At 46.1% G+C, this 26,642-nt stretch overlaps 1 protein-coding gene across 10 annotated transcripts in view; it reads left to right on the forward strand.

Annotated features, from left to right (window-relative positions):
* Window positions 1-26,642, forward strand: part of ATXN2 (ataxin 2) — a 2,542,428-nt gene that overhangs the window by 1,121,279 nt on the left and 1,394,507 nt on the right. For all 10 annotated transcript variants that reach the window (XM_069619525.1, XM_069619517.1, XM_069619521.1 and 7 more), the window contains one exon: window positions 8,295-8,399. In XM_069619525.1, the coding sequence (XP_069475626.1) occupies window positions 8,295-8,399 (105 nt within the window). The remainder of the gene's footprint in view (window positions 1-8,294; window positions 8,400-26,642) is intronic.

The following is a 26,642-nucleotide window of genomic DNA, read 5'->3' on the forward strand; positions in this document are numbered from 1 at the left end:
GAGTGGTGGTCCTTGCTTCAGATCAGTAGAGGTATCCAGTGTCAAGAACCAATCCATCAGAGCACGGGACCGGGAACTAGCCAGACCCAAAACCCAACCCCAAAAGTAACCTTTGCACTCGAGACTTCCTTCATTGGCACAGGAAGGGGGGTGGGGCAGTGATTTCAGCAACTTATGCTACAGTGGTACCTGAGTGAATCGGAGTACAAAAGATGAGTAGACACAACTGCTCCTAACGACCTATGCCTCCATACATGTTAAAAAGAGTTAAGTCCTTACCCTATCTCTCCCTTGCCTGTCTGTGAGCAGTGACGTTCTAGTTAAGATACTCCCCCCGGATTCCCCTAATGTTGTTTGATTGGGAGAGGGTCTGCCAAGAACTTTCCAATTTTTCTTTAACTTTGAGAGACTTAAAAATTGCCTGTTGGCTTTGCCAAATGTTGTTTTGACTCTTCAAAAGACGCCCGGCCTTCTCAAGTGAACTGCATTGGGATCTGTGACTCCAGGGCACCTGTGCCCCTCGTTTCTAACTAGGAAGGACTTGTTAAGGTGCAGTTCCTCAATTTAAAAGGCTTTCTATTATTTTTCTATCTTTCATTTTCAGCGTGCAAGTTATTTGATAGTTACTTGCTTGATTCTTTCTATTCACTTCTGAAACTGACCTAACTGTATTGCAAACGTAGTGTTGGTGCTCTTAGCTGAGAACATCAAAATTAATGTGTGTATGCTAATATGAAATGTTTTATTACTTACCTGTGGCTTTTCAGTGCCAAGAGTTTGCCTAAGAATCAACAAATGACTGTATTTTTATACAGTCTGCCTAACTTGTATTTTGTATTAGCAAGAGTGTTCAGGGTGTGTTTAACTGAACCCTTTATAATTCCCACACTTCGCAAGTCTTAGCTTTGCTGCTTATTCACACTACCCAGATAGTTTGCCTAGACATTAAAGTCTATGCCTGTTCACTAGAATAGGGTGGCCTCTCAATCTGTCCTCTGGGCATATTCTCAAAATGCATCTGAACTACTGTTTGTATAGACCATACTCTCCTTTCACCCATTAGCCCGTCCCACTATCCCCTCTAAAGAGTCTAAGCATTCTCTCTTCAAAAAGGACCTCTGTGCACTTTAGCCCGTCAAACAGCTCTTGTGATTCTGGGAAAACTAAAACATATTTGCAGGAGCCGTGCGGGTCAAGAAAGAAGAGGAGTTCAGGAGAGGTGCTGAGCATCAGACCATCCCATGTACAGCAGAGCTCAGCTGTGAGACGAGGTGTGTGACCGTCTGCAGCAGTCCGCTGCAGCTGGGAAGCCCGCATGGAATTGCATCTGCTTAAAGAAAAGGCAGAAATGCTGAAGTTAGACCGGAGGACAGCAAAGAGCGCCACCACTGACGTGGACTCCTCCAAACAGCGCAGCAGTCTCTCCAACACTTAAAGGAGGTAAGAACGTAACACCTGAATCTGCTATCCCGACTGCCTTGACCTGTGACTCCATAGGTCCTGCACCCCTCCCTCCAGAAGTACAGCGTCTGTAACATCCACAACCCGGGGCTCCTCTCACTCCTTCTGAATGTCTAGCTCTCCGCAGACCGCTGAGGCGAGCGAGGTTCCGGCGGGGGCTGCCGGAGGGCGGCCCAGCAGAACTCTGTGCGGGAGCAGGACTGTGATGGAGTGGAATAAGCCCGTCACCGCCGCCATATGGGAGCCTGGAACTTAAAAAAACAAATGAAATGGAGGTGAACGTGGTGGACGAGACCGGAAAGGTCTACAAGCTGAAGGAAGCATTTCCTACCAGGGCACTACCAGAGAGAATGAGGCACTCTACTCCCGACTCTTTCGCCTCTGAAGAGGCCATTGCAGGAACTAATCATGAAGCTGGAAGTTTGAGGGTAACAATGGCTAGAAATGAAAAGAACATAACAGCCTTAATACACTTTCCTCCAGCTAGAGTGAAACCCTTGGAGCAACTAAAAGAAGTGAACATTTTTTCTCTTACTCATACCACCAACACAAACAAGGATGGCCTTGCATCCCGAACAGACTCAGCAGAATGCTCAGAGGATGTGGTGCAAACTGACCTGGACAAAAGCAGTGTGGACATGGAAGAAACTCAGTCCCCAACAAGAGACAAAACCCACATTATTGAGAAAAAAAAAGTGCACAAACAGCAAAAAAACAAGCGTAACAAGTCAAAGACAAAAGGCAACAGAACAAAGCACGAAACACAGGAACTTAAAACAAGCATACGAAAACCCTCAACCAAAAAAGCATTAAAAGTGCAGAGAAAGAGGGTGGGAACATCCAAATTTTTGCCTAACCCACTGATGTCGTGCCCACTAAAAGATTTCCTCACTAAACATCAGAAAGGCAAACTGGATGTTGCCAAGGAACTATCTGATGCCTAAATGCTGAAGGCCATACAAGACACACTCCCCGCAAATAAATCACAAAAAACAGACCCATCAGCTGACCTCTCAGTTAGCTGTCCTCCAACAGAACAAACCTGTGTCCGGCAGGCACAACTAGACAAATGACAAAAGCCAGTTAGTTACTGGGCCAAAAACCACAGGCGGGCTTGATCACAAGACACCGCGCACAGCGATTCCATACATTCAAATAGAAAAACAAAAAGGGACTCCCAGGGTATCTGCCGGCCACCGCAAATTCCTGGATCAACCCAACAACATCTCAGATCTAAAAAATAAACGTCCACCGTAGCAGATGGAACGTCACCAACAAGATCGGCTGATCCCGACAGGGACCACGGGGAGAAGAACCAACGGTATGCTTGGAGAAAAGCCCACTTGAACACGGGCAGAGAACCCAAAGTACCGAAGAAAAACAATACCGCCATTTTAGAGCCCCCAAGAAACGGGGAACCATCAGTTGCTGTGTTAGCAGAACCAGAACAAACATGACCTTAACCATTCTGATGATATACTGACCTTTGACTCGCCACGGCCGAATAGGCGGCCAGGTACGATCCTTTCTTCATCAAAAAATAGAAGATTGAGCGAAATATCCACAGCGCCCCAAAAAGATTCCCTGACAAAAAAAAGACATGTTAACGATCTTGTCGGCCATTACCATCGCCTTAGCGCCATTCTGTAAATTATACGAATCGATTAACAGCTCTCCACAAGACAATACATCCTTAATTGGCAACATGAATACCAAACTGACGTTCGTAGAGGGTTACATAACCGCAATGGAAGCGAGAAATACCAACTACTTGAATATATGGGAAACAAAAGTGGCAGCTCTAGAAGAAGCATTCGAGACTCATCGGGTGCCACAAGAGAATTAGAAATAGTACAGAAACAAGAACCGGCAATAATATAACCAGTTATATTGAAACTAGCAGCTTCAGAGACCACACTTAAATCGACAAGTACCCAAGGGAGGGACCAAGCAGGATCCAAGGCTCCAAATGACAAGGGTAGATCAAATGAAGACAAAGTTAGTGGGAACACACGGAGGCGCCTCAAGGTGGTAGACCTGACCAGATCTCCCAAATCTGTAGAAGAATTTTTGGCATCCTTGGACTTGATGATTACGACCCAACATTGGGAATCCAGAGTTGGAGAGTGAGGGCCCGACAGTAGAGCAAGAAAAGACAACAGTAACAATAGATGCTACACACCAGTGTCACCAGACTACAATGCAAAACAGGCGGCCAGCACATAAGGAATCAGCTAGAAGGTCCGCGCCTAAAGATCCAAAATCTCCATACGAACAAAACAAGAAAAGTGACCAAAGTGATACTCGAGAGAATAGAGAGGGGGGGGATCAGGTGTATACCCCTCCAACACAAAAAGTAAAAAAATTCATGAAGGAAGCCAAGCTTCAGCCAAAGAAAGATGAAAGATCGGAAGAGGCACTACGGATCTTCAAACAAGAGCAAGCGGCAAATAGTGAGGGATATATGGTCCTGAATAGAATAACAGTACTAAAAATAACCAGCAAAACCCACACACTGAGAAAAATGAAGACGGACGATCTGGCACTCATTGAACCTTACCACAGAGAGAATATAGCGAAAGCCCATCTTCCTGTTAAGCCGTATGTCCTCCGAGAAATTACCCCAGAAGCCTACACCGAAATTAAACATCTAGGCTTCACTTTAACTGAACTTCAAGACACAGCAACCGACAGTGACAACCTACAAAGAACCAAAGAAACTGACCATCTGAAACATCGAGACATATCAAGAACAGACGAGTTATACAGAAACAAATGGATAGGCTACAGCCAAGGACGCAAAGACATCTACAGTCCCAAACCAAATATGGAACAGAATGACAGACAACATCGACACAGGTCCCAGAACAAGGACCGGAGTCATAGGGCCAATGAGACTCCTAAGAGTCATAAGACCTCGCCTCGCTACTATGCAACAAGATCTAAACAAGAGGGGACTGCAAATCCAACAGGCAACCAGACGCCCACCAGTGTCCTTTGAAGAAAGAAATGGCAAAACAAGCAGTGAGAATCAAGAGACGCACAGATGAGAACTTCAACAGGTCCGTGGACATGGTTTAAATCAGCACTTAGCAGGAAAGTTGATAAATAGCAACGAGTGGCGTCCTCAGTACCTCTACTTGCAGGATCCCAACTAACTTTGGACGTAGATACTAGAGAAGCATTCACCTTCGGCTCCTGGAACACAAGAGGGGACACACACACACACACACACACACACCCACACCCACACCCACACCCACACCCACACCCACACCCACACCCACACCCACACCCACACCCACACCCACACCCACACCCACACCCACACCCCACACCCCACACCCCACACCCCACACCCCACACGGCTTTTGACAGCAATTCGAATAGGATCGGAATCATCAACACTTATTGGAACCCCCAACGAACAACAAGTAAAGCTTTCTGTGCAAAGGCGGCGGATATGATTGACAAAATATACATCGAATACGAAAATACTGACATCATATGCGGCGACCTGAACTCCAAATGTGAGGAACAATGGAAGCGTACTGATGGGCAATTCCTTCACACAGCATCAGAAGCAAGAGGCAAGGCATGGATGACCCTAACTACATCTAGAAATCTCCATAACGTCGCAAGTCTGTTTCCTAATAAAAAATGGAGCCAACCTGGGAACGGCAAAACAGCAAGGCTACACTTGATTACACTTTTGTAAGTCAGGGACCCCTACCCAACATACAGACTTTTCAGGTACAAAGAACCAACCACAGTGATCACCATCGCCCAGTAAAACAGACCTACAAATATAATGTGTCAGTAAATAAGCAACAAACACGACTCCGCTTGACAACAGCAGATGTGAGGGAGATAAATGCAAAATATAACCCACTAGCAATAATGAAGACTTTGATGCAAAAACAATGGAGACCAAACTAGCTTCCATTTCTATTATCCTACAAAGTAAAGCCGGCAGGTCACAAAAACACCTGTGAGCAATTCAAACATGCCTATGATAGGGCCGTGGTCGAAAAAAGATGATGGGTACGGAAATTGAAAAGAAAGGCTAAAAAGTCAAATACAGCGGAAATATGGTGGACTTTCGAAATAGACTCAAAGGCATATACAAGATGGACAAAACATCACAGACTGGCATTGTACCAACAGGACTCAGAGGAAATGTTAAGATCACGAAGTACAAAAAAATCTTGTGACTTCTGGGCTTTAATTAAAAAGGCAGAGACTTCTAACGACATCTCGAATTCTGTATCGGAAGAGAAGTGGATAACTCATTTTGCATCCCTCTTCGATTTCCCACCATCCAAACGTCCCAACGGGAAACTGTACCAACATGGGCAGATGTGACCGATCCTGAGGAGATCGAAAACGTGATACTCAAACTAAAAATATCTAGAGCTCCAGGCCCGGACAGCTTGACTACTACTGACTTGAAGCAATCATCTGGTGAATGGGCAGCTGTAATAAGTAACATTTTTGAGCATTGTGGAAAAGCAAAAATGATCCCCGAGTCCTGGCAGCAAGCAACGGTTGTCCCAATTTACAAAAAGGGAAGTAGAGAAGATCCAGAGAGCTATAGACCAATAGCGCTCCTAGATATTATCGGGAAGATCTTTGCAACACTTTTGCTGACAACATTCCGGCAATGAGCTAAAAATGTTCCATGTGCTGATGACTTTCAAATGGGTTTCAAGAAAAATGGCAGCACATCCGTGAATATCATGCTGCTGAATATTCTAAAGTCAAAAGTCAAGGCAGGGTCTCCTAAAGTTTACCTGACGTTTGTCGACTTATTCAGAGCTTGCGACAAAGTCGATCCTAAAAAACTCTGGCCCTAACTGGAAGCCTGGGACTGTCCTAATTCAATCTTGGACCCGGTGATCGCTTTGCATTCAAATACAAAGATACATGTACGACTGAACAACCAAGGGACCCTGTCAGAGGAAATTCCAACAAACAGAGCAGTGAAACAACGCTGCCCTCTAGCCCTGGCACTTTTCACCGCCTTTCTAGCAGACTACCAATATTCTGAAGCAAAAATTAGAGCATCCCCCCCCCCCAAAGATTGGAAAAAAGCAATTTCAAGAATCCTATACGCTGATGACCTGATTCTAATAGATCACACTCAAATCGGTCTACAGCGTAAACTAGCCAACTTGGCACGCTACATTGAAGAAAACATCTTGGAAATCAATAAAACTAAAACACAAATTTTGGTTCTGGATAAAAGGAAGGCAAAGATCTCAAGTACCAAGAACCAGAATTGGTTTCTTCAAAAATCCAAACTAGAAATAGTGTCTCATTACAAATACCTGAGAGTGACCATTGACGGCTCAACTCAAGAAACTATGATGCAGAGGACGTTATGGGACAAAGCAAAGCAGTTAACAGCTCAAATAAGATCGATCAACATCAAATTTTGAAGCTTCTCGCTGTTACCAGCCATTCAATTCTATAAAACGAAAGTCGTCCCCTCGCTCATCTACGGAATGGACGCAACCCTTACTGTGCCCACTTCAATATGGACAAAGTTAGAAGGCATGATATAGAAATCAGTGTTGCGCCTTCCCAAATCGACATCTATGATAGCAGTTAGGCACAAGTTAGGCCTTCTATCTTTAGCTGCTTCAGTAGAGCAAAGTTCAATGCAATTCTATAGAAAAACGCTGCTATCAGATACATTACCAATCTACAAAGTGATAGAAGAAGAAATCAAAGACGAGAAATGTAAAACACTCGACAAATGGGTCGCCCTCCAAAAAGAAAAACTGAGAGCTGTAGCATGTACAGAAGATCTGAAAAACAACCCGCAAAGGGTAAAAATAAAAATGGAATATCAAGACTGGATTGACACTAACGAGAAAGCAAACGAGAACAAACTCTTAGCGCATCTCCCTTCTACATTCAATAAAGTAAAACCCCCTTGAGCTACTGTATCAACAAATTCTCGGACAAACTGCTTTGAAAAACATTCATGAAAGCAAGACTCAACCTCTTAATGACACACAAAATCTTGGCCATAAGATCGACTTCAGGGTCAAACGAATGTAGACTCTGCAAAAATCTGGAGCAGCCTGAAACAGTAAGACACTTGGTAATGGCATGCCCAAAAATGAGGCAATATAGATCAGTGGCCCTTACTCACAGGATCCGTAATCGTAGATGAAGATACGGTCTGGAAACGACTGATCTCAGGGGAAACCACAAGATGGACCGTGGCAACCGTAAAAATGCTGGACTTGGCGCTGAAAAATATTTACTGACAAAAGACCGAGCGGAAACAAATCACAAGTCTAGTCTGCACAGAACTGTTCCTACCCGATTGCTCCTCCTTGAGAGGAGGTCCCCATTTAGACTTCTATCTTTTGACTTTACCTTCTGTGAATTACTGAGGTCTTCAGTTCAGTCCCGCTTTTGATGTTGTGATGATTTGATGTTTTGTTTTATCTTTGATCTGATGCGAAATCAAACTTGTAAAAATCACACTTGATTAAAGACAAGTAATAACATTTTTTTAAAAAGACTGGCGGTTCATGCAGGGTGCATGCGCGAGGGAGGGCCCACGTTTGCCAATTATGCTTGATTGGAGGCGCTATTTATTTAGTCATATATCTGTTCTGCTTTGCATCATCCTCCGGTTTTGTCCCTGTTCTGAGGAAGTGTCTTTAAGAATGGAGGAAAGGGGATTATGAACTAGGAGTAGAGTAGTCCCGTGGTGAGTAACCTTTGTTTTCCAGCCAGCATGGAATGTTCACTTTAGCTTTCTGTATCTTGATTATTAAACTTTCTAAACAAACAATTGCTTATTTTTCCAGCTAAAGATTCCAGGCTACAAGACCAACGGCAGATTTCTCCAGCAGCCAACAGGGAGATCATTAAGTCTACTGAGACATCTAGTTTTTGTAAACCTGAAAACAAAGGTTTGTACCACAAGTTACTGAAACATCAGTCATTTATTCTTAGTAACCTTCATAGTTTAATAAACTGTTTCTGTTAACATTCAGCATATATTCCCCAAAGGTTTATTATTTTTTTATGCTAAGTGCAATAAAAAACTTGAATGGCTTCTTGCATTTTCATTTCTTGGTAGACCAAACTGTCTATAGATGCTGGATAACCCTACTGGCAGCACTGTCCACTAAGTTCCTTTGAATCGTAAGAGGTGGGCTTTTAATATATTTTGAAAATTGTTTATTGCAGGTTTGTCCGAGGCTACTGTTGAACTAGATGCTTATTAGAGGAACCTGTTCACAGTGCAGCAATATATCTTGTCAAACAGGGATTTCATACAGAAATATTTTTCTTGATTGCATGTTAGTACATTGTTCTGAGTTGCAAGCATCAGCATATCCGGTCCTACTAAAAATGCTCCATGTTGTTTTTTCAAAAGTAAAGTTGACTTATTACCGTCTGGACCTTCACTGTTGCAATTCTATTTTTGTTGATGAGTTTTTTGTTCAGTCTTTATTTCAGGAAACAAAAGAACAGGTACCATACCCAACATTCAAAATGCAAACCTTGTATTCTTAATTCTTTAATATTCCTCCATCCCCTTTAAAAGAAAAATGGAGAAAAGGGGAAAAATGTCATGTGTCCTAGCCCAACTTAATGTATAAAGGGAAATACCTTTACAGCATATACACACACATATACTGGTGGTATGAGGAAATGGTTCCACTTCGAGGTTGACAATAGTTTATTCACAAAACAAACTTGTACTAATCATAGGTAGCACACCATGATTTATCCACAGTTGCAGCCAGTTGTTGACGGCTCCAGGAAAAAAACTACCCAGTGAAGTATTGGCAGGACTGCTGCATAAAGGAGAGCTCCCCCTTAGCTCAGGAGATCTGCCACTTCCCAAACAGTTCTCGACGACTCAATCTGTGCAGGCAAGACAGATTATTTAAGTCTGAATTAACAAAATGTGCTGTGTATTTCATGTTTTTAAAATGATGCATCGGCAGCAAAGAGAGAATGCAACCTTCTACAGTGGCGTTCATAGCCATTGCGTAAATTAGCTTGTTGGGGGTGGAGGTCAAACCTTCCATGAGACTACAATTTGCATGTGTACTGTAAAGCAAAGAAAGTGTTCCATTCGGTGCATTACAGATTTTTCTTTTTGCAACTTTCTTTCCAGTGACATCAATGTAGCCTTCAGCTATTTTGCTATGCCTTGAACTGGTCCAGTTTTGGAGAAAAGTAAAGCCTGTTTGCTTCACTTGCCTTTCTCAACTCATCTATTTAGTGGACACTTGTCACCCCTTAATGTTACCAGTGCTGCTGGGCTGTGCCCCCTTTTTGCAATTCCTGCATTGTTTTTAATGTAACCCACTTCTCATAGTGAAGTGCTGCCAGGCTTCTTTGAATCCCTATTTCTTTGTCTCTTGTAACATTGTTAATGTTTTGATGAGCTTTGGACAGGCTGGTGGCCGTGAACTTTGTTGCACGCGTTTATTCAATGCATTCCTTTGTACCATCTTTTTTATTATTTTATTTTAACTTTATTTATTATGCTCGACATTGCAACATAGAGAACGAGCAGCATACAGATAGTTGAAAAGTATACATTTCATATACATAGTCTGGTGGGAGATTATACAGAGCAGTAAAATACAAGTTGGTGACACAGTAACCAGATATACAGGTAACACAGTAACAGTTAAAATACATAGGTTAAACGGCGTTGGGAACTGGGGAGGTCCGGTCACTGGCGTAGTCTTCGGTGTCAATGGGTAAGGAAGAAATATAGGAGCGGAGTGGGGTCCAAATGTTTCTGGGCCTGGACACTGTTGGTTTCAAGCTTTCCCAGCACTCCTCGGTATCGGAGGCCCAGGTGACAGCCCGAATCCACTGAGTATGTGTGGGGGCCCCGGGAAGAAGCCAACGCAAAAGAATACAATGGGTTGCTAGCAACATACATAGTCCAGCCAGTTTCCTGGCATCACGCCTGAGCCGGGGAAGTTTGTGAACGAGACCGGTCAATGGAGATGGGGTAATAGTGCAATCTAATATTTCAGAAAAGGTAGTGCATACCTCCTCCCAGAACAAGGAGAAGCGTGGTCAGGACCACACCATGTGCATATAGTTTGCGTCATCCGAACCACATCTTGGGCATATGGGGGGGATGGTGTTTCGACATATTATGTAATCTGATCGGAGTGTAGTGAAGTCTATGGAGTACATTAAATTAAATCTGTTTAAATAGTGAATTAAATGAGATTTCGTGAATATGAGCACACATGCAATCCCAGCGTTGGTCTGTTATTTCATTACCTAGATCCACACCCAAGGAGTTTTAACGATTGAGGGGGCGGTCCTAGCCTGAAGGAGAGTGTACAATCTGGAGACTTCCCCCTGAAAGCTGTGGTATTCAGGGTTTCGGCTCATATCAAATCATCTGCAGGGATTCAGGGGGGAAGTCTGGGCACCTATTCCTAAGAGAGCAGCACAGAGCTGCATAGTGAAGCCAGTGGGAGGGCCTACCTCTTAGGTTTTCTGGTAAGTCGGGCCATTCAAGAAAGATAACCTGGTTGAAAACATCATGGACAGCACCTATACCTGCACCAGCCCAGGGACGTGTTTTTGAGGGGCTTGCATGGGGAGATTCCAGGAGAAGGTTCCAGATGGGAAAGTCACCATGGAAGGGGCGTGAGGTATTAGACACTGGACCCAGCGTGGTCGAGTGGTTCAAATTTGATGCAATGGGAGGGGAGAAGTAAGGAGCAGTTATCAGTCTTCTATGGCCAGGCGTTCTAGTTTATTGTGTAGTGGTGGCTCGGTGGATACAAACCAGTGTGAAGCGTAGTGTGCTTGAGCGGTCATCCAATATCTCTCAAAGTTAGGGGCGCCAAATCTGCTCCTTGACATTGGAAAATGTTTCCAGTTTTAGGCGGACCGCACCGGAGTGCCATAGGAAGGTATTACTGGTTCGGTTCAGTGCTTTAAAGAATTCATGGCCTGGCCATAGGTGGTCATTCAGGAATCTGTATAAGAGTTGGGGCAGCACTATCATTTTAACATTTCTAGTATTTGTATCAGTTCCTCCAATTACTTCAGTTGGGTGATCTTGCTCTGTTAATGTGTGACACTGTCTCAAGCGATCTTGTAACCTGCTTGCTGAGGGCATATCGGGCAGCTCTGGCGTTCCTTGCTTCCTTCTGTTGTCTTCTCCTTCTGTTCACTGAGGATGCATCCCAAAGCGGGAGCCAAACAGCTTTTGCTTCTGGCGGGTCCAGCTGCCTATAGCAATAAAGCAGTGAACTTCTCTTGACCTGGTCTCTCTGCATGCCACTCTCGTCAGCCTCTGTGCTGCCTTACACAGTATGCTCTCCTCTGGCGTTCCAGCCAGTGTCCGCACACGCGGCAGTCTCTGCCTCTCACTCGTATCCTGTTCAGCTGTCTGTTTTAAACTTCCCAGCATTAGTAAAAACTTTACAAAGACTAGTACTGCTGGTTATACCCATTGTTCCACCCCACTTTCTTGTCTCAGTACTAAAAACGAGTAGTGTAAATGAGGTTTTTGGTAAAGAAAACTTGGCAATTCTTTATCTGCGTCACAATAAGCCATACATGCATGCTGCAAAGGCACATGGGTGTCTTTGAGAATAACATCTGGTGGTTTATTCTGATTGATTTCCTGCCTCTCTGGAGTTTGTCCTCCCCTACATGACCCTCCTGCAGATGGCCACCCCCCGGGTCGGAGTCCGGTAGCTTCTGCCTTTCCCTGGCCACGTAAGAGAAGCATCCATCTAGGGAATCAGTTAAGTTGTTGCTAGATTCCTCACATACTATAAAAAGAAAACGAGAGAGACAATGTAAGCTTGAGCCTAGGATCGGCTACATACCCCTTTTGCTTAAATTAAGTGCTTGCCGTTAATGTGACCCCTACACAAAGACTTGTGGCATTTTTCAGCTCTTGGCCAAGCGTCAATGTTCCCAAACCAAAGATTACAGCCGTTTTCAAAAGAAATATTTTCAAAATAGTCCTTGCTTTGCTCAGTCTCCTGGGAAATCTCAATGGTAACAAGGTTCACGGTTTATTCTATGAATTGTTCAGCTTCTTGGCTTCAGATCGGCTATGGGGTTGGCCAGCCCTGATTGTTTTGTACTTTCGCTTATCTCCTCACGGGGGTTACTGTTTTCTCAGCCCTGGGTGAACTTCAGGCCTGTTCAGCCCTACTGTGAGGGTTGTTTTGCTCACCCCCTTCTGGAGTATACCCATCATCAGTCCCGTGTGGACAACGGGCAGTTCTTCCCCTTTTTTAGGTAGATAGTTTTTCTCGACCCCCCTCCTGGGTTAATCAGGTACTTAGTCCAGTGTAGGTTAATAGCTTTCAACACTTCTCTACTTCTTCGCCCCTTCGTGGGGTATTTGGCTTTGCAGCCCTGTGTAGACTTGTGCTTGTTCAGTCTTACCTTTCTCAGTTTCTTCACCCCTTTGTGGGATATTTGGTCTTATGATTTGATGCAGGCAATGCTCTGGCCTCACCACCTGCCTTTTTATTATGAGGTTGCATACTCTTCCAGCGGCGAGGTCTCGGATGCAGTTCTGCACCCAAGACCTAGTGTCAGTCTGCGTTGTCTTTTTGGTGGCTTCAGTTGACCATCTCCCTGCTGTTTCCTGGGTTGTTCTGCTTCTTTCTGTAAGGGAGGGGCTCCCTCTTCTGCATGGAGGCACAGGCCTGTCTTCCGTTACCCAGATGTGTCTGCTGCTCATGTCAAGGTGCATTTGAGTTCCTCCCTGTGAGGAGGAAAAAAATGCCATTGTTACTTCACAAGTTTGCAGCAACAAATACAGGTCCGATAACAAGCCATACACCTTAAAGGGGGAGGGGGCTGTATAATATTTTGTTGAACACCTCCCTCCCCCCAAACCCCATGTAACCAACAACCATTGAAGCTTTAGAAGTAAAGGGAGGTGGGATGGAATCTTTACTTTGGCATTACTTGTCGTCCCCAAAGTTGGACCCCGATTACCTGTCCCTTACGGAAGGTATCGCTTAACGGACGGGCCTCCATAGTCACAAAGGGGGTGACTCCCCTTGAGAAGGGACGAATTCCATGGACTTGTCAATCATTGGCATGAAAGACTACTCCTAGATCAAGATCCAGCTATTGAAAGGCGTCACCAGTGAAGCCGTAGAGTTAGGGAGAGCTGGACTCTGGGTCCAAGAAGCAGTTCTGCAGCAGGCAGTTTTGTATTTCCCAGAGAAGTCATTTTGTAAATATGTTCTGGGAAACAAGTTAGTGGATGCAGTTGAAGGGCATTCTAGGTCCCTGAGCTTCCAAAATGGGTGAAAATCAAACTAAGCAGCTTGCAGTATGTGTTTAAAGAATCTCATAGGACAGTGAGTATTTAATGAGTCCCCCCTACCCCCCCCTTGAGCAGACTGTGTGACTGGTTCAAGAAATGTGCTCAGTTTTGTAGGCTACAATCCTGCCAAAGCGGTGATCCATCTGTGGCTCTCGAGGATGTTCTGGTTTCGCAACTCCCTTTATGATCCTGTTTCAAAATCGCAGAATTTACCAACCCTTCATGCGCCACCACCGTCCTGAACCCCTCACAATCGCTGTGCGACTCACTCACTCTCCACTTTTACACCACAGCTCTTGAAAGAACAAACGCTCTAACCAACAAACTAGCTCTCTTACCCCCACCAGGCAACCCACCCTCCATACCGGCCAATCCACCGCCTGCGACCACTACCCAACCAACGTTCGACTCCTTTAGTCCAATATCAACTGACCAATTTCTCAAACTTCTCTCTGCCCGCAAACCATCCGGCTCTCCGCTGGACCCTTGCCCGGCCACAACCCTCAAAGAAATGTTTGCATCTACCTGCGCAGGTGAACGCGCAGGTGAACACGCAAGAACCATCATAAGTAACCCCCTTTCCTCAGGAATTTTTCCTGACGCATTCAAAACGGTTCATGTTAAACCTCTAATTAAAAAACCTTCCCTCTACCCTCTCGAGCCCAAAAACTACCGCCCCATCTCAAAAACCAGGTTCCTTGCCAAACTCATCGACCGAACCGCCTACTACAATCTCCTAGACCCCGCTCAATCAGGCTTCAGAGCCCGACACGGAACCGAAACCACCCTAACCTCAATCTGTGATGACCTTAAAAACACGGCATACTCTGCGGGATGCGCCGCATTAATCCTTCTTGACCTATCCACCGCCTTCGACACAATTAACCACTCAATCCTCCTTGGCCGCCTCCACTCCCTAGGAATTTGTGGAACCGCTCTCAAATGGATAGCATCCTTCCTCAATAATAGGAACCAAATAACCCTACTCTCCACCTATTCCTCCCAAGCCTGACCAGTCGACATGGGAGTTCCACAAGAAGCATGCCTATCAGCCCTTCTGTTCACCCTCTACATCGCCACCCTTCCACGAATAATTTGTTCACACAACATCCTGTGCTGCAACTACGCTGATGACACTCAACTAATTCTAAAACTCCTGTACTCCAAACCCAACTGCCGACCTGACCTCGCTTCCTGCCTCCTCGACATAGAGCTCTGGATGACCACAAACCACCTCTTGCTAAACCCCTGCAAAACCGAAATCATGGTATGTAGCAACACCAAACTACTTCCACACCCACTACCCTGGCCATCTGCCAAGGGCAACTCACAGACACCCTCTAATTTAGTAAAAAACCTTGAATGCACCCTAGACTCTGACCTAACACTCTCGCACCAAGTCAACAACGTCTCAAAGTCCTGCCACTACCACCTTAAAACTCTTAGCCGCATTTTTCCATACCTCTCCTTTCCCAACAGAGACTCCGTGGTCCAATCAATTGTTATATCAAGACTGGACTACGCTAACCCCCTCTACCTCAGAGTCCATGCATACCAACTGACTAAACTACAAAGAGCACAAAACGCTGCAGCCAAACTGCTACTAGCGCTTTGCCCTAGAGACCACATCTCCCCAGCCTTCAAAACTTTGCACTGGCTTCCGGTTGCCCGAAGAGTGACCTTCAAAACCTTATGCATTTCTCACCAAGCACTGCATAAAACCGGACCTCAATCTTCAAGACAAACTAAAACCCTTTCATCCTGCACATACTCTGATCAAGCTCAGCCGGCCTCCTAGCCATACCAAAAACCTACTCAGTCAGGTTAGGCGGATCATTATTCTCAGCCTTGGCCTTCACATTGTGAAACGCACTACCACCCCACAACCGACTCACTGAAGACCTCATGTCTTTCCACAAATTACTGAAAACTTGGCTCTTCCCCTAAAACCGACCCCGAACTCAAACTCAAACTGGATAACGGCATCTGGCATGACTTTTGCCCAAATGCTAGATCATAAATAGTGATGCAGCATCATGATCCGAGCGAGAAATCGAAAACTAATAACCTCTAAGGTTAGCTAAAAAGGACAAACAAAATGGAATGAGTATAAAGGATCAAACCTGCGAGGTGGATAAAAAGAATAAGTTGTACGAGAGCAGTAAAGTGGCTGAAATTATTGAAATGGACGAAATAAATGTAATGGACAAGAGGATCAATGTGGACGAGAGGAATACAATGGATACCAGCAATTCAACCTACCAGATCATAAATAACAATAAAACAAACAACAATACAACATCAAGATCCAAGCGAGAAATTGAAAACTAATAACCTCTAATGTAAACTAAAAAGGACAAACAGAATAGAATGAGTAAAGTGGATCAAAGCACTGAAGTGGATTTAAAGAATAAATTGTATGATAGAAGTAAAGCGGTTGAAATTAATGAAATGGATGAAATGATTGCAATGGACGAAAGGAACAAAATGGACGAAAGGAATAAAGTGAAGAGGATGGAAAGATGAATACAGGAGACGGATGAGTGCACAGACAGATGGCATGGAATGTAAGAGTGCACGGTATAAATGGAACTAACAGAATAAACGATTTGAGTACCTGAGACCGGTGTAGTGCATGGGACAGATGGAGAGCACGGAACAGATCGAGTGCGTGCGACAAGTGACATGGGCTGAACTGATAATGCAGGATGAATGAACGAAGTGAGTGGAGCGGATGAAGTCGGATTGGACAAAGCGCATAGAGCGGATGAGTGCGTGGAGCGGATTTTTGGTGTTGAGCGGATTGAGGGTATGGTGCGGGTGCACAGAGCGGGTGTAGAGTGCGGAAGCAACGGGTGAAGTGGTTGGAAGGAACGGGTGAAGTGGGTGGTAGGAACAGGTGAAGGGGATGGATCAAGTGAAAAATGTGGTTGGAACGGAGGAAGTATGGGGTTGGAACAGGTGAAGTATGTGAGTGGAACGGATGAACTGGGTGGAACGGATGAACGAAGTATGTGGAACGGATGAACGAAGTATGTGGAACGGATGGGTAAAGTATGTGGATGGAACGGGTGAAGTAGGTAAAACAAAGTGTGTGGACGAAACAGGTGAAATGGTAGAACGGATGAAGTGGGTGGGGGAACGGGTGAAGTGGGTGGAGGAACGGGTGAAGTGGGTGGAACGTGTGAAGATGACTTATGTGGATGGATGATGCATGGAGAAAGGATAAGGCGGGTAGAACGAATGAAAGGAGCAGACCGGATGATGAAGGGATGACATGCATAGATCGGACGAAGTGCACTGATCAGAAGGAACACATAGAACTGAGCAAGTTCATGCAACGGATGGAATCTGAGGAACAGATAGAGGGCACGGAATGGACACTGTACAAAAATGATAGAGTGCCTGGAACGATATGAAGTGCATAAAATGGAGTGAATAGAACGGATTTGAGTGCATGAAATGGTCGTAATGCATGGAACAGTTGGAGTACATGGCACGGATGGAGTACATGGAACTATTGGAGTGGGCTCGATCTCAAGCATCTAAGGTAAACCACCATATCACATCTCCACACTTACTCTCTTCTTTACACCACCACTCAACTAGAACACAGAGATACTATGACACCATTCGGTATAGCTGTTCTCATACCATCATTGGCCTCATACTCCCCATCACCCTAACTAAACACTGCTCGTTACACACCCTCCAGCCTAGGCGTTCTCCTCAGGCCTAACGCAGCCAGAATCGGTCTGGATAACAACCTGCCAGAACGAACACATACTCTTGATCTCTCAACCACCACACCTACAGCTAAGAAGCAGCTATCACACGAATGCCACACCAGCTGCACACATCCGGTGCTCAAACGCACATTTATGACTCTCTCTCTATTCTCTCTACTGACTTGAACTTCGGTTCCCGAGGGCGTTCAACCTACCAGCGCCTTGAGACCATACCAATGGTACATAAGGCGCTATCTAAATGCAAAGTAACATAACATTAAGGATGCCGATCCTGCTGGCCAGGGAGATTGGCAATTTAGCCCAGCCTGTACTTTTTCGGGCAAGGATGAGCAGGTATTTCACAAAGTTGGCTTCGTACAAGTTCTGTTGACTTGTGACCACTATTCCAAGATAGGTAATCTGAGATTGTGACCATGCGAAGCCCAGAGGGTCTAGAGGTGGGTGGATGACTTTGGTTAATTGTTTACTTTGACACACAATATTTCACCAAAGAGAATGACATTCTCTAGTACTGGGGCTAGGTTTTGTTCAGGAAAGCGGAGGAAAAGGACAGCATTGTCCGCATAAAGGGAAATGATCTCAGGGAGACCAGACAGTCTTAGTCCTCTGTCAATGTTGTTGGTGTATCCTGTCGACCAAGGGCTCAATGGCTATGGCAAATATTAACGGTGAGAAGGGGCATCCCTGCCTCGTGCCTCTGGCTATTTGGATATGGGCTGAACACCAGTCTTCGGTGCATACCCTGGCAATGGGAGAGGAGTACAAGAGTTTAACCCAGGACCGAAAACGGGGACCAAAGTTTCTCCTTTCAAGTACCTGCCATAGATTGCTCCAGGAAACAATGGAATGCTTTCTGCATATCGAGTGGCTGCGACTATTTGTGTGCCTGGGTCGACCCGAGCAAGTATGTTGAATAGTTGGTGCAAATTAAGAGAGGTAGAGCGCCCCAGAATGAAACCTTACTGATATGGGTGAATAATGCATGACATATACGTGGCCAGTCTCAGGGCTAACACATTAGCGTAGATTTTGACATTGCAATTAATAAGTGAGAGGGGGCGGTATGAGCCACATTGTCTGGGAGGTTTGCCTGGTTTAAGTAATACCAAAATGATTGCCTCTTGAAGAGATGGGGGGGATGCCGGTCTCGCAGGCCTCCTCCCCTAGGGCTAACAATTTGGGAACCAGGTGGGTCTTATACCGCTTGTAGAATACAACAGGGAGTTCGTCGAACCCAAGGGCTTTCCCAGAGGCTAGAGTGTCTATAGCCTTCGATATTTCCTTGGGTGTAATCGCGGTGTCTAGGGAATCCCTGGTCTCGGAGGAAAGGATAGAGAGCGGCATGCTATCAAGAATGTCTGTCGGCTGTGGGATCATTGTCTGTGTTGGAGTAAACCGTTTCATAAAAGGTGCGAAATTCGGCATTAATATCATGCGATGACAGAATCAGAGTGCCATCGGCCCTCTCAATGTCCGGAATATGAGGTGCACCATTCTCCTGATGGATCAATCTAGCTAGAACGCCACCAGTGAGCAGACTGGGGGGGGCAGAGGGGGTAATCTAGGAACTTTCGTTCACACACCGCGTGGGTGCGGAACGCATCCAGCTCCGTGCCTATATCAGTATGAGTGACGGACGACTGGGAGGCTGCGTACTGGGCCTCGCGGAGTGGAAGTCGGCATTTGGTCTCTGCGATGTTCATTCAGACTACTCTGAGAATCCCTGCCTCTTTAGAAATTACAATACCAATAATGTAAATTTTGAATGTCTCCCAAAGGGTGGCTTGTGATTTGACAGAACCAGTGTGTAGTATGAAAAAGTCGTCAGTGGTGGTCCCCAGTTCTGTGTCGTAAGCAGTATCTAGTAAATAATGCGGTTTCAACCTCCATGAGCGAGCCCCTGGATTGTCCGCACTCCACCTCAGGGAGACTGTCACTGGGGAGTGGTCTGAAAATGTTCTGGGAAGGATATCCATTTGGGTAATGGTTCTGACTAGTATATCCGACTTGAGCCATCTGTCTGTGTGCACGTGAATCGTGTACTGAGTAAAAGGAGTACATTTGGGAATCTGAGTAGATCAATCTCCATGCATCAGTCACTTCTAACTGGGCCTGCGCCTCGATGATGGTTTTGGCTGCCTTGGAGTTGGTCGGTGTCTGGGGCCCGATCTGTCGAGATCTACGCCTAGAATAGTGTTAAAATCCCTGCCCTAGAGGATGGGGGGGGGATCCAGATAGCAGGGAGGAGAAATGTATGTAGAAGTCAGGATCATTAATGTTAGTGGCATATATGTTAAGTAGAACGACCTCACTGCCCATTAGGGCCCCCAAATAATAACATATAGTGTCCCAGGGGATCGATATGAGTCACTGAAATGTAAGACTTTTATGGATTAAGATCATGACTCAGCTGTTCTGGGTGGAATAGTCCGTATAATAGTGTTGGAAGCCCCATGATCTTGCCAACCTCTCACATCAGCTGGAAAGAGTGTGTGTTTATTGCAGGAAAATTTGTTTAACTTTGTGCCGTACAATATATAACTATTTACGCATTTTGGTATGATTACCAAGCCCTCTGACATTTAAGCTCATGCATACAATACTATCTTCACGCATTAGGATGGTAAACCAGCAACAATAGGCAATTGCCTAAACCAGAAAATGAACTGCAGGGTCCAGCCCAGACGCACATGGGCCTTGATCTGATAATCCCAACTTGGATACATTTGGGTACTCGGGTTCCCCGTCGCATGTCAAGCTTTTCTACAACTAGATACCCTTCCCAGCCCACCCCCTCTCCCAGCCGTCCCCTAATCAGAGAGGTGAAACCCAAAATAACCTTTAACTTAACCACGAGCAGCGGCAGCAACGCCTGGGGGACCGTGCATTGGCCATGAGTGGTTATATTTCCGAAGTGGGGTATTAACTAGGCATTATGTGGTGCATAATGGAAGAACAATACATAAGCGAAGAAACAAAACTTGTGAGACAGAATTAGGTGTCAAGTTGATCTAATAGGACTAGTGGTCTGCAGATGTGGCAGTTATCCAGGTCTAGTTTCTCACTTGGTATTGAGAGACATTTTTCAAAAGACAGACCGAAGTGTTCGCCGTAGTAGAGACATTGCCTGGAAAATGTTCATTGATGAATTTGGAGGCCTCCTCAGGGATGGTGAAGAACTCGATTTGAGTGTTTGAATCCTGAGTTTAGCGGGCTAACGCATTGAGTATTTGACACCGAGGTCTCGTAGCCTTTTCTTGGTGATTAGAAAGGTCTTCCGCTCTTGCTGGGTAGCCAAAGAGAAATCCGGGTAAAGTTGTTTCGGATGCTTGTTAATCTTCTTAGAATCACGTGCTGTGCATATGGTCCGACATCCAGTGGTAACCGCAGAGTATTGCATCTTGTCTTTCGGGGACTGAAAGGGGACGTTGGTTTAGGCGTTTCTGAAACACTAGCCCTATCGTGACGTGCGTAGTACCCAAAATCCCTCGCGTGCCGAGGTCCCTCAGATTGTTTTTTTCCGCCCAGATCACTGGTCGCCCTATAGCGGAGCTCTTCATGAGACATTGTTTATCTTACCAAATTGTCGGTTTATCCCCGTTAAGTCACTTCGCCCATCAAGAACATCATCGACGAAGACTACGGGGGAATCGTCTACGGCTGCGGGTTCCGACGCCTAAGATTCGGCGTTCGGACTTCCACGTGGTCGGGCCTTCCGGCCAACCTATACAGTAGGGAGAGTGGGCTTGGGGTTTGCCATACTGGTATTATGTCTTTCCTTTTTCCACTGCTTTCCCTTTTGGTCTGGTCACCCTGCCCTTCTGCTATGGAAAGGACTCCATTTAGATTCTGCCCTGTGTGCAGGGTTAGATATCCGTGGAAAGACGAGCACACCTTGTGTAACGCTTGTCTCCCCCTAGAGCACCACGAAAGGCAGTGTTCGGCGTGTAAACTCCTTAAACCTCAGACCCTTAGGGAGCGCCGGTTAAAGCGGTGGGCCGCGTACGACATGTCACGCGTGGAGCCTCCTTCACCTGCCGCGACACCAGCCGAAAGTGACGGGGGCACGTCGGATGACCAAAATGTCCAATGCGGACGTTATAGACCTTGAGGCGGACACTTCTAGGACCGCCACGCCAGTCCCCGACCCTTCCATGTTCGACTCCGGTCTTGGTACAGGGAACACACCCGGCGACAGGGAAAAGTCAGCAGGGTTAAGAAAGGATGTGGCCCATCTTGCTGCCTGTTGTGCCTGTGCCGTCAAGTAATAAAGTTCCATGACAGGTGCCATCAGTCCTCCCCTTGGATATGTCTGTCAGGCTCTCCAGCTTAGTCTGTGGTGTCCGCCCCAAGCAAAATTTGCGCAGGCGCTATTGATTTTGGTGAACGGAGCGCGGCCGGGCCACACCGGAACCGTGCTAAAGAGGTAGAAAAGTTTTGGTGGTATCACCATTTTGATTAAGGCTAATCGTCCCGCCATTGATATTGAGAGTACACTCCATCGTTTCATTTTAGCGCAAAGGGTGTCTGCTAGTGTCGTGTAATTTAATGCTCGGGATAGTTGGGCCGTTCTGGCTATGTGGGCCCCTAGATACACTGTGTATCGGACTCCATATAAGTCCGTGAAGATTCCGGGGTTGTGGTGTGGCGTCTGTGAGCGGGAATATTTCAGATTTGTGGGGGTTGAGGTGTAGTCCTGAGTATTCACCAAATCTTTCTACTTCTGCCAGGATCTTGCCGAGCGTTCTGTCTGGGTTTTTTAGGTATAAAAGAATGTCATCTGCATATAGCGTTATAATTTGCAGTTTGCCTTCAAGCCATATCCCAAACGAGCTGTAACGAGACCTGAGGATATCTGCCAGTGGTTCTATAACAAGGGCAAAGAGCAAGGGGGAGAGCGGGCAACCTTGTCCGGTGCCTCCCAACAGCTCCAGTATGCCCTTGAGGGCTCCATTCACTCTTATCCTCGCGTGAGGCCGAGTATATAGCACCCTGATCCATTTTATAAATTGTGGGCCAAACCCGTAGTTTCGCAGTACTCTAAATAGAAAGGGCCATGAGACTGTATCGAAGGCTTTTCTCATGTGTAGGGACACCGCTATCCCTTGAGTGGTGGCAGGAATGGAGGTCATTATATGATGGCATTGTCTAATATTAGTGGCTGTGGATCTGTGGATCTACCTGTTATAAACCTGGCCTGGTCTTCATGTACCATGTATGGCATATATGGTGTGAGTCTCGTAGCAAGTATTTTGGCCAGGATCTTGGCGTCAGTGTTTATTAGTGATAATGGGCGATATGATCCACATTCTGTAGCTGGTTTACAGGGCTTCAGTAGAAGCGTGATTATTGCTTCTCTGGTGGTTTCGGGGAGTTCTCCTATTTCCAGAGCTTCCTTCCAGACAGCGTGCAGTCTGGGTGTAAGGACTTGACTAAACTCCTTATAGAACTCTGCTCCTAGCCCATCTGCGCCCGGAGCTTTAATTGCTTCATGTATTTCGACCTCCGTAATGGGTGCCTCTAGTAATTCTCTAGTAGATTCTGATATAAGTGTTGTTGGTATCTTGGAGAGGTATTGTTCAATCTCGATGTCTGTGACTGTGCCCTGGGTGGAGTATAATTCTTTATAGAATTTATAAAACGTGCCTTTCACTTCATTCTGGTCAGTGGACACCGTACCATCATCTATTTGTATACAGGGTATGCTAGAGGGTCCCCTTTCTCCACGTCTGTTCTGGCCAGTAATTTCCCAGGGCGCTCTCCCTCCCCGTATCTACGTGCTGCTATAGGCCTATCAAAGTATCTTATCTCTTGGTCTGCCGCATCCCGGTACTGCTCCAGTTTAGTCTTAATTTCAGCACCCATTTGGGGGGGGTCGGGGTCGCGGCATATTGGGTTTGTAGTGATGCTAATTGCGTCTCAAGCCTCTCTAATCTGGCCCTGATGTCTTTGAGGATTCCCCCTTCGATGGATATCGATTGGCCCCTTATACAGTCTTTAAACGCTTGCCAAAGCATGGCCTGAGTTGAGACTGAGTGCTCATTGTTCTCAAAATAGTCCGGCACATATTGTGCCATCGAGTTTTTGTATACTACGTCCCTTAGTGCTGCTGGTTTAAACCTCCATGCCGGTCTTGGAGTGGCCTTGTTCATGATTTGCAATGTTAGTTGTATCGGTGAGTGGTCGGAGTAGGTTCTGGGGTATATGTGAGATTTCGTAACCCAGGCCATGCTATCCCTGTCTATTAACCACAAGTCGATCATGGAATGCATATCGTGGACTGTTGAGTAGTATGCGTATTCTCTGCCAGTAGGGTTTAGCGTTCTCCAGACATCTTTTAATTGCAGATCTGTTATTTGTGTGTTTATTGTCTGTGCTGCCTTGGTTAGTGTTCTGGCTTTTGTTGACGTACGATCTAACTGTACGTCCAGTATTGTGTTGAAGTCCCCACCACATATTACCCGAGCTGTGGGGTATCTCGCTAATTTTTCAAACACTGTGGTGTGGAATTCGGGTTGGTCAATATTTGGGCCATATATGTTCAGAAAAACTATTTCTTTGTCGTATAGCATACCATGTATTATAACATATCTCCCTTCGGGGTCGCGTTCAGTCCCTTTACATACAAACGGAATTGTTTTGTGTATTAGTATCGCCACCCCCTTGCCCTAGTGGAGTAGGTCGTGAAGTATTGATGAGTGCCCCAATTAGAAATCAATTGGTCGCCCTGTCGAGGGCCTGTATTTGTCTCCTGGAGGAAAATTATCTTGGCTTTTTGTCTATTGAGGTAAGCCATGATCTTCCTTGTCTTAATCCTAGATCCCAACCCCCTGACATTCCAGCTCAGAGCATTGATAGTTTCGTTGTGTTAGGCTTATCCATTATCTATGTAGTATTTGCGATGATGTGTGTCTCTATATGTCCATATTTTGGCCTGAGAGTTTCTGTGCCTGGTACCTGTGTTTTTTGTGCTTACAACCTTGCTTTTTGAAACAATAATCAAACTCCCCCAGTCTTTTCCCTCCCCCCTCCCTCACAGTTCCCCGAACTTCAACCGTGCCTAGATTTCCTCCCATCTTCCCACCCCACATCTTCTCTAGCACATGCTACAGGGGGGCTGTGGCGTTTCCTGTGCCCAAGCCATCCATTATTATCAGCGTTGTCTCCAGTTCTGGTCTGTTGCTCTCCTTTAGTTGGCATCTTCGAATCAGCATTTGTGTTGTTTCTTCTTGTTGTTTCTCGACATCCGTAGTATGCGGCTCCTGACTTGGAGCTGTCTCTTCGCTGGTCCTGTTTTCTTCTTGATCATAATGTCTGCGAAGTTGACTCAAATTTCTCCTATTGATTTTACGTCCATTTCAGGTTTGTCCTTTATTCAGCGGTATGTGCGTCTCTATGAAGGTCGCGGCTTCCTCAGCAAATGTAAAAAAGTACGCTTTATTTTGATGTTGGATCTTGAGTCTGGCAGGGTAGAGCATTGCATATTGTATCTGCCGATCACGCAGCATCTTTTTGATTCCTGTGAAAAGCTTTCTCTCCTGCTGGACTGCTAGGGTGAAGTCTGGGTAGATGCGTATTGTGCTGGTTTCCCATTTAAGCTCTTGTTTTTCTCGTGCAGTTTTTAGGATCAGGTCTCTGTCTCTATAATTAAGTATACGAGCTATAATGGGCCTGGGGTATGCTCCTGGTTTCGGTTTTGGGGCCAATGTTCTGTGTGCCCTTTCCACCATGAATACTGGCGACCATCTTGGTTCTCCTAGAAGTGTTCGCAGGAGGTTTTCCACCGCTTTCTCCATCGTTCCTTTAATTGCCTCTTCCGGAACACCTATTATACGGATATTATTCCTCCTTGATCTCGCCTCTAAGTCTTCACACTTAGATTTAACTGTCCCCAGTTCAATGGCCATCGTGGACACCGTGTTCTGCAGTATTTCCATCTTGTCTTCTACTCCTGATATTCTGGTTTCTGCCTCCGTCATGCGGGACGTCGTTTTGTCAAGCTGTGTTTTGATGCTTGCAACACTTGCCGTGATTCCGTCCAGCTTGTCTGCTAGCGTCGCAAATCCCTGTTGCATAGCTTGGAACACCGCTTGTGGGTCCATCATGCAGGCAGCAGGGGTCTGTTCAATCTGTATTAGCATTGCCTCTTCTTCCTCGGGCTCGGAACCTTTCGGCATTGTGGTTGTGTATTTCTCAATTGTACCCTTGTTCCTTTTCGGGCCAAAGCTTTTGGGCATTGTCTCTGGTTGGGAGCTATGCCGGTGTATGTCTCCTCTGTTTACCTTGTTATATTCACGTAGCATGGGTTTGGTCGGTGTCCCGATATTCCTTGCGTAGTTCTCTGCCAGGATCGGGGGTGTTATCGGCCGACCGGGGGATTTGTTCAAGTCCAGTTCAGTGTGGGTTGCATTGGCTTCACTCCGTGGGGTCGCCGAGGCGCGGGTTTGTGTAGTATCGTGTCACCTCTGTGGCAGGGGGGAGGCAATGTTATTTGCGCCCCTTATTTAGTCACTCTTTAGATGCGGGGGGAGCCGTCCCAAACCGGCCTTACCCCGGTTTCAATCATCAGTCTCTTAAGGCCAGCACCGGTAGGTCGACAGTTGTCCGCCCGCCCGCCTTCCCAACTCGTCAGTTGAACCGCGGTCTCACCCGCAACCCAGCGGTGACACGCTGCAATGGCCGTGCGGCCTACCTTTCTGCTGTGGGCCGGGTTCTCGGATATTCTCTTGTGTGGGGAAGTCGCTTTGTTGTGGGCGGCAGGGGGTCGGCAAGGCGCTCTACGAGGAGCGGAGCACCCACGACACTTCCCTCCGTGCCGAGCCGTCTCCGTGCATCGGGTTCCACCTCCGCTTTTACTGCTCCCGCGCCGGGCTCCTCCTCTCGATCTTGTGCGAGTGCGCCACACCGAGTCCCACTCAGCTACGGAGTCCCAATCCTGCGAACCGCTGTACCTTTTTTCACAAGATTTCGTGTGGGTGGTCTTGGTTCACTGAAGCATGTTTCCCTTCAAATTCGTGCCGAACCTGAGTGTATAAATGTTATAAGCAGGCTTTGTGGCCCAGGATATCGCCGGAGCTTACCCGGACGCCGCCATTTTG

This window comes from Ambystoma mexicanum, chromosome 10 (genome assembly GCF_040938575.1).
Source record: "Ambystoma mexicanum isolate Mex_15411 chromosome 10, UKY_AmexF1_1, whole genome shotgun sequence".
NCBI lineage: Eukaryota > Metazoa > Chordata > Amphibia > Caudata > Ambystomatidae > Ambystoma > Ambystoma mexicanum.